The sequence below is a fragment of the Trachinotus anak genome, unplaced genomic scaffold (assembly GCF_046630095.1).
Source record: "Trachinotus anak isolate AG129_WGS33_773 ecotype Australia unplaced genomic scaffold, CSIRO_AGI_Tana_v1 ptg000016l, whole genome shotgun sequence".
Lineage (NCBI taxonomy): Eukaryota > Metazoa > Chordata > Actinopteri > Carangiformes > Carangidae > Trachinotus > Trachinotus anak.
Window position 1 is genome coordinate 1,107,089 of NW_027273867.1, and position 11,854 is coordinate 1,118,942.

General features: G+C 43.2%; 1 protein-coding gene across 2 annotated transcripts; it reads right to left on the reverse strand.

Moving 5' to 3' along the window:
- Positions 1-266: 266 nt before the first annotated feature.
- Positions 267-8,955, reverse strand: tspan13b (tetraspanin 13b). Of its 2 annotated transcripts, none has more exons than XM_071500187.1 (6): positions 8,779-8,955; positions 7,271-7,438; positions 5,688-5,768; positions 2,340-2,453; positions 2,144-2,254; positions 267-829 (listed from the first exon to the last, which is right to left on the reverse strand). In XM_071500187.1, the coding sequence occupies exons 1-6, from the start codon at positions 8,839-8,841 to the stop codon at positions 755-757; spliced, it is 612 nt and encodes a 203-aa protein (XP_071356288.1). In that variant the 5' UTR covers positions 8,842-8,955; the 3' UTR covers positions 267-754. The 2 variants fall into 2 exon arrangements, with proteins under 2 accessions (XP_071356288.1, XP_071356289.1); XM_071500188.1 differs by having other exon boundaries at positions 8,536-8,942.
- Between the last annotated feature and the right edge of the window lie 2,899 nt (positions 8,956-11,854).

Consider the following 11,854-nt stretch of genomic DNA (forward strand, 5'->3'; position numbering starts at 1 on the left):
ATCTCTCTCTCATAGAAAACCTGACCCTGGTCCCTGTACTGCTCTGCTCCAGTCTGCTCTCACCCTGGATCACCTGATGTAAATAGTCTTATGATCCAAATTATACCTTTAACTACTAAGTCACAGTTACTGCTACTTATTAGGAATCTCTTCAGAGTGGTGGATTTAACATATATTTAATCAGTTTTAATAAAATAAAAGCTTGAGGAGGTTTTGACAGTTTGTACTAAACACCTGATGGTTTCTGGGAAAAGACACAGACGCAGTTTTCTGCTCTTCCAGGAGAGTTTTATTGTGTTTTACAGTACAAAGGCTCAGACACAGCAGCTTATGAGTCATGCAACATACACAGCACACAGCCAGGAGCAAGACACACACACACACACACACACACACACACACACACATTAAAAACAGTTGCAGTTCCTTCATTCCTTTACACAGTGGTCGACATTATTGCATCCAGTGGGGCTGACTGAGACAAACAACACAACAAAGACACAAACAGTGTACAGTTCAGCATCAGGCAGGCTGCATAAATACTTGTGGACTGTACACTGCTCTTTGTGCTCAGTGTACTGACTGTGTGTGTGAGAAGCTTCACACTGATGTGCACTGCTACTTCTCACACAGGACACATTTCAACATGCTGCAGCAGTCAGTGGAAACGAACAGGTGAGTCTTTTATTTACAGGTAGAGCCCAGAGAGCATCCAGAGGAGAGGAGGCAGAGTGGATGGGCTTCAGGGGCTGTCTCACAGGAAAGCACTGGGGTTCGCTCGGGGGTCTTTCTGGTTCCTGTAGCGGTACGTGAGCCACACCCCCAGAATCTGACAGGCGGACACAGGAACAGTCAGGAACCACCGACAACAGCCTGACCCTGTTTTTCTTGTCAACAATCCGTGTGTGTGTGTGTGTGTGTGTGTGTGTGTGAAGAAAAGCCTAACATACTGTATCTTCCTCCTCTGAGCCATAAAGCTTCATTGTTTCCAGCAACTTTTAAAACACTGAGTCACATGATCCTAATTTTCAGCCCCACACACACCATTTCTGCTGCCCCAAATACTCACTACAGCACCAAATGTGGATTAATCCGCTGCTGAAAATAGTCCTTAACAAAAGCCTGGTTTGTTCCTGTGTGAACCACTGACCCTTTACAGAACATGAAACTGTATCTGTGAGGCTTTAAGGTTGATGGCCTCAGTAGTAGCCAGTGGGACTGATGCTAAGAACCACAGGCTGCAGGTACCAGTGAACAGCTCACAGCCCTTTTCCACCGCATGCTACCTGCTCTACTCAACTCTACTCGACTTTACAGGTTAGTACCTGGTTCATTTTTGTTATCACCTCTGCTGAGGTTCTAAGTGAGCTGACACCAACAGATGATGTGAAAACACTGCAGACTGCTGATTGGTCAGAGAGAATCGTCACTACTGCGTCATCACTGTGGGAGACGGGACATTCTGAAAAAACCCTCCATTTCTAGCCAGCCCATTTCGGTACACCACCCACTGTAGCCTCTCACATTTCTGTTAGTTATTGTACTTTACTGTTCCTATGGCAACCCACAACCCACAGCGTGGTCACTGTGGAGGAGCAGACGTTTCTCTGTTTGGCTTCCCTTCAATATCCTCCATTGTTCATGTGTGTTTCACATCAAGGTGTGGAAAAAGTATCTGGTGCCAAAAGTGAGTAGAGATGGTGATGAAACCATGAGCAAAGTACTGCTGGTGCTGTCCTGCACCGTCCCGTCACTGCTAATGCTACTGCTACTGTTATTGTTACTGCTAATGCTACCACTGCTACTGTTACTGCTAATGCTACTGCTAATGCTACTACTGCTACTGTTACTGCTAATGCTACTGCTACTGTTACTGTTACTCCAAATGCTACTGTTACTGCTAATGCTACTACTGCTACTGTTACTGCTCCCACTACTGCTAATGTTACTCCTACTACTGGTACTGCTACTATTGCTAATAATATTGCTAATGCTATTATTAATTATAATATTATTGCTATTATTTGTGCAATTACTGGTACTATATTACTACTAGTACACCAAATAATACTAGTACTAATACTGCTAATGCTAATCCAATACATATCAACCAACCCTCAGCAGTGATATAGCTGTGGCTCACCTCAGTGAAACTGAAGAAGAGACCGATACCTCCTACAAAGTGTAAAACTTTTCCAGCGTGTTCCTGGATCTTGTCTGCACAGGGCTGGCAGGAGTGGTTAGGGAAACACGCCTGCAGGAAAAAGCAGACACAACACCTGCACAGATGTAACAGGGACCAGAAAACCTCTCATGATCCAGCACAGATTCAAACTCACAGCATCACAGCTGCCGTTGGGGTCCACCTGTCTGAAGCCACAGCAGTTGATGCTCTTCTCCACATCCCTCCGAGTGCTCTCAGAGTTATTCCAGCCCACCTCCAGCAGCTGGTCCTGCAGCACATACAACAGCAACATTTGACAGCGTCTTCTCATTTGGGACGTCCATGCAGCCCAGAACAATCACTGTTTTCAAAGGTCAAAGGTCAGAGCTCAAGCTCATCATGAGGCATCCTGATAGTGAAGTTTAGATGAAGTTTAGGGTGCATACCAGAGGCCTACTCAAATGCCCTGTGCCCTAAGTCACCGGTTCAACTCCAGACGGCCTGGACCCTTTGCTGCCTGTCCCTGAATTTCCTGCTTGTCTCCTATTTAATAAATAAAAAATGGTCAAAGGTCACTGTGACCACACAAAACATGATAAAATACACTTAATACCATTTATTTCCCACAAATTAAATGAGTCTGGACAGACATGGATCTAAACAACCACGAGGCAGTTATTCTAGTTATGTATTCATTTATTCAGAATGTTTAAAAGGCATGGTTATGATATTCATGTTACACTGAGTGACCTCCCACATGGTCATAAGTTACTGTGATGAGAGATGTAGTCGTTGTAGTAGGTAAAGGTGAAGTGTTGAGCTGCTGCACAGCCTGCAGACAGTCTGAGACTTTGTCTCCGCACTGTCTGCTCCTTCACTGTGACTGGACTGATTTGGATTATATCACACAGCTCAGTCAAATCACCTGTTCTTACATACATTTATCTTGTCAGCCACATCAGTGGCTACTATGCAAATAGAGTATTGGTAATTATCATGAGCAAAACTCAGGCCTGTATTTATCAAACGTCTTCAGGAAATACCAACTGTTGCTGTGTGAGTATGAGCAATAAGACACATAATCAGTGACTTCCTCCCACTAACAGCCAGGTGCAAAAGTCACTTTTAAGAGCAGAAATCACATGACTGATCACATGCCTCAATAGAGAAGGAACAGCCCAACCACAGACTGACCCTACATCTGCCACATTGCACATCCTGTAACAAATCCAGGGCTGCGGTCAAAGTCTTTTTTCTATGAAGGTTCCTGAACTGAGCTGAAGTCTCTGAGCAGCAGCCACAAGAGCTGAGGAAGTGAGCTTCAATGCTTCCTATCTTATCTCCTTTTGCAGAGGAAACACTGGACCTTCCTTTATGAAAGGAAAGGAGAAAATGCCACCCCACAATTCCTTGCTGCAGCAACATTTAAAGTGAGGCACCATCATAGTTTAACCCCAACAGACCCACATAAATATAGAAACAACAGAGCAACTGTTGAATGTGGAAATCCTTTTATGATCCACTGAGTTCAAGATGCATAAATTTCTTCTATTTAAATCCAGTTAGGAGTCAACTTGAAGAACAAGCATCTATATTGAATTTATAGCTAATATCATCATCATAACAAAATACTATACACAGAAATGTCATTTCACTAAATCTCCTCCCATTGTGTAAGACACTAAAAATTTATTTTCTCCTCTTAACAAATGTATAAAAGGTCATTGGAAACTCTGTATATTTATGTCTGAATATCATTTATTCTGACTCATTATTATGATTTAATTATTTTAATGACTCAGCTCCTTCTACTTCTTTCAAATCAACACTTCAGTCCTGTTTGTTTGTGTTTGTGGTGAAAAGGTCAGTCTATTCTCAGCTGAGCTCAGACTAGTAGTCACAGTCTAGTCAGTCACAATAAAGCTGTTCTCATTGACATGTTTTTCTGTTTCGGTTGTCATGACAACAGAACAAGTAACAACCCACCTGACAAGAACCTGAGGAACTGTGAGCAGGGGAACTGAGGAGACCTGGAGCTGGTCTAAGGGTTGGTTTAGTTTTTTCTCTTTACTGAACTGTGGATGAAGTTCAGTGAGAAAACTTCCTGTCTTCACTGTCAGAGCCTGAGGCTTGAGTTAGATCACGTAACCACGTCTTTGTCCATGGAATTACCTCGATTCTCTTTTCTGCAGTTTGAAGTTCTTACCGTTGAATTCACCAAACTGTAGCTATCTGAAACTTGAACTCTGAGGCAGCAGTGTGCTGGTCCTGGTCTAACTCTCTGTATGAGGACCAGGAGGATCCTGTACAGTCACACAGTTTGTTCTGCTTCCTGTTTGAGCTTCACTAGGCTCAGTTTGTCTCAACATTCATCTGCTGAGGAGGGAAAATTTTAATCAGATTTTTACACCTGGACACACCTGCAGTACTCAGTGACATCACAGATCATGTGGAACCCAGTCAGGTGACAGACACTGAGGCTTTTCAGGAGACATCAGCAGCAGCAACACTACTGATCTGTGTCAGCAGACTGTTTGTTCTGTTTCCATAGCAATGACGTTCACCCGATACACTGCTGGAGTATTTGGAGTTGTGCACGCAGGTACAGTCTACGGTATTTACAGAGTGCGATGTCTGAGGTGTGAGCAGCAGCAGATGGAAAAGAACATGTGACTGACAGATGATCACTCAGCAGAATCTCTTTGTCTGGGTGGAAACATGTACAGGGCTTGAGGATGAGTGGAATGAATTGAATATAGCAGAATTTAAAGAAGATTTATAGTGATAAAAACACCGACACATAGCAGAGCTCTCTGTGTCATCACACTGCTCTGATGTTCCTCTAAGTTCAGATGCATTTCTCTGGGTCTGGAGTGGACCAGGTCTCTACGAGGAGGGAGGTGACAATTAAGAGCCACTGAATGTGGAGTCCTGTGGAGCGTTCTCCCCTGTACGCACTCTGAGGTGAACTGCTGCTGAAAGCATCAGTAAAAAAATGTCAGCTCTGTGCGAAGGGTGAGGTTCTCCCATGAGCTCTGCAGTCTAAAGTTTAGTCTTTATCACCTGTGGATAAACATCTGGTTACTGCTGATCCCATCAGCTGCTGGAGAAACTTGAATTTGCACAGTGTTTGCTGACAGACAAGCTACTGCTAACATGTTAACACTGAACAGGAAGCAGAATTCAGAGGACAGATGAATGTTTTACATCAGCACCTGCACTGAGGCATTCTACTCCAGCTCATGACAGTTTTCTACTTAAGAATGTCTTCTTAGCTGAGGGAGTTAGAGACAGAGGCAGAGGAAAAGAAAACCAAACTGCTGAGAAGTGAACTCTGTTGACTGTAAAGATCCTGTTGCATCAAACCACAGAACAGTCAGTAAGTGTAAAGAGCTGAAGAGCTCAGCAATCACCTATCACAAAGCAGCTGTGTAAGTTCAACACACATGCAAACACACATTATCCACCAAAGAGATGTGTGTCGTTGTTTTGACCCTGGAGGAAGTGGAGGTGTTCCTCTTACCTGCTGCTCCCTGTTGATGGCCAGGCAGGCGCTGGACACAGAGAACTGCACGATAAACACCAGGAACAGGATGATCATGTACTGCGCTCCACTGTCAGGGAACAACAACAGACACGCACAGTCCTGTCTGCAGAGTGAAACATGATGCTGCTCATGAATACATGAATGGGAAATGGATTTTCCAAACCACTGAAGAGCAGAGGGCTGTGTACTATGAAAGATTACAAACAGCCTGTGGCTCACGCTGTTCATTACCAACATATCATCTGCAGTGTCGCCGTGAACACTCTGCACACCGCCTCTCACTGCTTCAACATATTTCATCTTTCACAACATAAATCAGCAAACAAAGATTTTAAACATCTTCATGAACATGTGACATTGTCACTAGTCCTGCTGACCTGGACCTCCCACTGCAGGAGTGATCTGTTAATCCTTGATCATTATCCTGGATCACAGTGCACTCTTCAAATACAAGCAGAAAATTTAAGACGTGGAGCCGTGGTTATGACTCATGACTACAGGTCAACCAATAAGGTTTTTCACTGCCCATTCTGAAACAGATTATTAGTAATCGGTATTTGGATCCAATATGCCGACACAAACCTCCTGCTACATAAAGACTCTCGCCTAGGTGTCCAGGTGTTTCTATTATTTTGTCCACCTCATTTATATCAATAAGGGCAGGCTAAATAACAGAACCATCTCTGTATAATGTGATCCAGAGCCACATACTACATCCTTTACAATGACCACACAGCTGAACAACAACAACGTGAATGTGGAGGATTTATTACATGACTGTTGTATCAGACTCTTTCATCTGGGTGTTCCTAACAAACTGACAAATTAGTCTATTTCAGTCATTATCAGCTGCCTTTGGTGCTGTTCTCACCTGGGAACTAATTCACCTGCAGCCTGAAGATGCGCTTTAATACTTTTATCACTTGGTGACCACAGCCAGGCTGCAGTAGTAGTAGTAATTAGCACATTTTAAAATTAATTTATTTCATCAGTAAAAAAAAAAAGCTGTATATTGTATCTGATCTCTCCTTGTGACCTTGATATGACTGAACTGTGAAGAAGCAGTTCAATCTCACGTCTGTGTGTTCAGTACAGAGCTAGACTTTGGACATGGTTAGCCTAGCTTAGCATAAAGACTGGAGGTCTTATGTAAAAAGTCCACCTGCCAGTGCCATTAAAGTTCACTGAATAACAGGAGGGAGTTGTCTGCTGGAGGTGTCTTGGTGTACAGGCCTCAGGTCAGCTGTTTGTTCTGTTTACTCTAAACAAAGCTCACCTCATCCTGACTCTGGTTCAGACCATGACTTTAATAAAGATCTTCTCACCTCAGAAATGCAAACAGTAAATACCTGCATTTCCTTAAATGCTGAACTGTTCCTGTTCCTTTAGTTACACAAACTCATCAAGAAACAGACAGCACTGGCCACACCCCAATTCCTGATGTCACAGACCTACTGTGATACTTACTATGTTCCCTTTGAATCCTGATCTGGTTCAATAACCTGACATTTTCTGGGTCAGATCAGAAATATAAATATAATAAACAGTGTGAAGGATACGAAGAACAGCAGGACCTGGTGGTGCTTCATGGCCCCGATGAGACCGGCCAGGGCCACAAAGAACAGGAAGACCCCCACGCCAATCACGCCTCCTACAACCTGGAAGCTGGAGACCAGACCGAACCACTTCCCCCACGCCGCGATGCCAATCATCAGCAGACTCACCATCTGCAGGACAGACTAAGTCTGAATACTACAAATAATTTGTGACAGATGTTATGTACACATTCATTATTCAGTATCAAATAAAAATTTCAGGTAACAAGTTAAATATCCTGTCAGGAAAACGACCAGCTGTATTAGTCTAATCTGCTGCATGACCTCTGACCTCTGAGCTTTAATGTGACGTCTGGTAACAGCTGTGTGTGTGGACATTGACCACCAACAGTGTGAGACAGTCAGGAGCAGGAGAACACAGTCAGCTGTTACACACACAGTCAGCTGTTTAATATGCAGTCAACTGTTTAACACAGTCAGCTGGTTAACACAGTTAGCTGTTTAACACAGTCAGCTGGTTAACGCAGTTAGCTGTTTAACACACAGCCAGCTGTTACACACTGTTAGCTGTTTAACACAGTCAACTGTTTAACACAGTCAGCTGGTTAACACAGTTAGCTGTTTAACACAGTCAGCTGGTTAACGCAGTTAGCTGTTTAACACACAGCCAGCTGTTACACACTGTTAGCTGTTTAACACAGTCAGCTGTTTAACACACAGTCAGCTGGTTAACACAGTTAGTTGTTTAACACACAGTCAGCTGGTTAACACAGTTAGCTGTTTAACACAGTCAGCTGGTTAACACAGTCAGCTGGTTAACACAGTTAGCTGTTTAACACACAGTCAGCTGGTTAACACAGTTAGCTGTTTAACGCAGTCAGCTGGTTAACACAGTCAGCTGGTTAACACAGTTAGCTGTTTAACGCAGTCAGCTGGTTAACACAGTCAGCTGGTTAACACACTGACAACATTAAATATATTTCATGGTGGGAAAATGACTCATATCCTTTGCTAACTAAAATGTCTAAGCCTCCTCTAATACATTTGTACCATGAATGTAATGACATCATCATGACATCATCCAACAAGTCTTCTCCACATCAACAGAAAACTATATATACTACTAACTATATTATACAGCACAGGCTCAGTCGTCCCCTACTGCCCCTTTAAAGTGACTGAAGGGTCCGCGTCCGGGCCCCTGTGAGGCCCCTGTCACGTCCCGCTGCTGAACCATGAGGTAGCACCTGTAGAGGTCACACACACACCTGTGTTCAACGGTGATAAGCGCTATCAGAAGCGGACACGAAGTCCTCTGCTGTGGCGGGAGGAAACACCATGAAGTCTCACAGGTGGATCCTCAGGTCCAGGTCTGTGTTTCAGGTCGAACTACAGCCAGCATCTTCTCCCGCCACAGAGAATCACTGACCTCATCATCAGTGTATCTACAGTCCGCCACCGTCCATCACAGCCGCGTTGCAGTGATCCATATGGTGAGAGCTGGTACTCACCACATAGAGGATGTTGAGCGCGCACAGGCAGTGTTTGGAGCATGTGAATCCGGCGCAGCCCATCGTGAGCACGGTCAGTCCGATAAACGATCAGAGGCGAACAGGACTCCCGCTGCAGAGACAACCGCTAAGCAGCAGGTCAAACCTGGACTGAGCCGAGCCTCAAGCGTCAACACTCACAGTTACACTGCGGCGCGGTGGAAGTTGGATATCCTTCAAAATAAAAGCAAGCTATTCGTCACCTCTGCAGTGGTAGAGTCTATGATAGTTTGACCTACAGTAACATGGCTGACACCACTTAGCAGCACACTCCACCAGGACCTCAGTGTGTGTGGAAGGTTTTACTCTCTAAGCCAAAGGCCTACAGTAGATGATTCCAGTAAAAACATAAATAGAAGAGTTGATATTTATCCACCAGTGAAGGGAAATAAAACAGTAACACTTATTAACAACTATTAATTGTTTGCTGTGGGTTTCTCAGAAAGAGTCATTTCAAGCTGCTGCTCTTTGTGGGTAAACACCCAGTAACATACATGTAATTAAACTAGTAGTTTAACGACATTTGTCAGTAGTTTGCTGGAAGTTCAGCTACACTCACATGTTAACCAATGAAACTACAAACGATGTTGGGCCATTTTTCTCAGTAGCTTTAGTGAACTAAACTAGATTTCTCTATCAGGTAGCTTTGCTGTAGTTCAGCCTCTTCCAGTGTAAGGTAGCTAACTGTTAGCTTACAAAGCTCTGCTTTTAAAGTGGGTTCTCCAACACTGTGAACTACATCTGAGTTTAACAGTATAAAGAGGTGGGTTTATAATTGGTTATTTTTTCTCCATTAAAAAAAACAGTGAAAAGATGAAGGAAAGTTAAAGTGATTAATCAAGTGTGTCTGGGGGGACATGTGGTCCAACATGTGTTGTTTCATGTTAAACTGAAGCTGTGGGTGAAATGTGCTGAGATGATAAGATTGTTATTATGAGGTCTAAATGATGTAATAATGATGGTGTATTTGTGAGATGGGCTGCACAGGTAGACTCACCTGTCCCTCCTTTAGCTGATGTAAACCTCAGCATCTGTGAACTCGAACATCTGTAGAAACTGTACACTGGATCTTCCACAAAATCACGTCTGTGCATCATCATCATCATCATCGTCTCTGTCAGAGATACAGCTCTACTCAGCTGACTCTTTCACAGCATTTCTGTTGTCATCAGACAGATTACAGTACACCTCTGTACTGTAATCTGTCTGATGACAACAGAAATACTCTGATTAAACCAACACACTGACTCATGCTGAGCTTCCTTCTTTGTGACGAGATAAGTTGGTTTATTGCTTTAACAAGAAGAAAATAACTTGGTATTTAAATGTCACCGTAACCTGAAGGTGTCTCATAATAGGAAGAAAGAGATTTCATTGTAAAGTAGCAGTGAAATCAGTAGCAGAGTCAATGAATCTGGGTCATTACTGTTGCTGAGGTGAGTGTGATTATTTTTACTGATCCCTTAAATTAACTGATCAAGTATCAGTCTTCACTTTAACTGATTAAATACTAAACACTGTCATCAACCATGTGACCACGATGTTGCCTGAAATCCCATGCTTTTATTTTGAAGATCACTTCCTGTGTTAGTGTGATCATTTAACTTGGCATCTGTTCAGTGTATGACTCAGTGAGGGGCAGCAGCTGATTGGCTACAGAAACGTCCTGTTATTTCCTCTGAACATCTTCCAGAAAGAATCCGGATAAACCAGACTCAGTCCACCTGAGCAGGACCAGTCGGGTTCAGCTGTAGATGCTGTGTGACTGCTGAACCATGAGAGTCCTCCTGTCTCATGTTACACCTCATCCATGATTCATCAGACACTGCTGGTCTGAAGAGAGCAGGCTGTCTCTGGGTCACACCTGTCCTCAGAGGACATCAATCATCGTCAGCCTCTCCTGACAAAGAGCTACAACATCTGGACTACATTTCCCTTTTCAACATCTGGACTATGGCTCCTTTTCAACATTTGGACTACAGGTGTGACTCAGAGCAGCTGAAACTCCTTTGAACATTAAGACAGAGTGAACCAGACTCTCAATACTCTTCTTCTTCTGTGGTTTGGCTCTGAGCATGCTCAGTTATACATCCTCACATCCTCAACTCAGGTGACAGGACCAGAAGAGTTCAAAGGTCAACTGTCCCCACTGCTCATTGGATCATTTCAAACTAATGATTTGAATCATGCGGCTGCTCCCTTTGATCATGTTACCAATCAAATCTGTAATTAATCCAATTAGCATGAAATAGGTGCTTCGCAGACATCCTGGGGTCAGGAAGGACCTGGGGCCCATGGATACTGGTCCATCCTATCTGACACAAAAAAGACCAGATCAGTCCAGTTTAGTGAAATGAGCATGATGAGAGAAGCTGACTGAGATTAGACTGGTTCACTGACTCTGACCCTGCTGGTGCATCATGTGATGATGTAATGTGATGATGTCACAGTGCTGCTAATATGTTGATGGTAAAAGTTAGCATGATGTTGTTATGTTAGCAGAAGATGCTACAGTCCCATAAAACTCTCACATATAGGTCCTGTGGTTGGTATGATGTGTACAGCTGTATGTTTTTAAACAAAATGTTCTTTCAAAACATTTCAAATGTTTTCTCTCATATTAAGGTCTATCACTGTGATAAGACAATGACAGGACCACATCGTACACTTGTTTTCTATCTCAGTGTGATTGTGCATTAACAGATCACATCCATGGTAAACAGTGGAGAATCAGTGAATGTCTGGTTAACAACAGGAAGAGCTGAGAGGAAAGAGTCAGAGATGGACAGTGAATCAACAGCTGATCTCTCCTCTGTCAAACTGAAAGAAAAACTCATCAAAACCAGCCGAATGCCAACTGGGCCTGACCATTATTCAATACAAAAGGTACAAAGGATGTGGACCGATGACATTTCAGAGAGTTTAATTTGGGTCATGAGCTGGAGAAGTTTTTCTGTTAATATTCGTTTCACTCTAAATAATCCTCTTAGTTTTATTTTGACATTATTCCTTTTTTTGATTTTATGGTGGAGACTGT

Excerpts from the sequence above, each read along its gene's own strand:
- tspan13b (XM_071500187.1), bottom strand. The coding sequence starts at position 8,841 with ATGGGCTGCGCCGGATTCACATGCTCCAAACACTGCCTGTGCGCGCTC. Across the intron at positions 5,769-7,270 it reads ACCAGGTCCTGCTGTTCTTC|TACATGATCATCCTGTTCCT; the intron begins GTATCCTTCACA and ends AGTGGAGCGCAG. Across the intron at positions 2,255-2,339 it reads CCAACGGCAGCTGTGATGCT|GCGTGTTTCCCTAACCACTC; the intron begins GTGAGTTTGAAT and ends TTTTTCCTGCAG.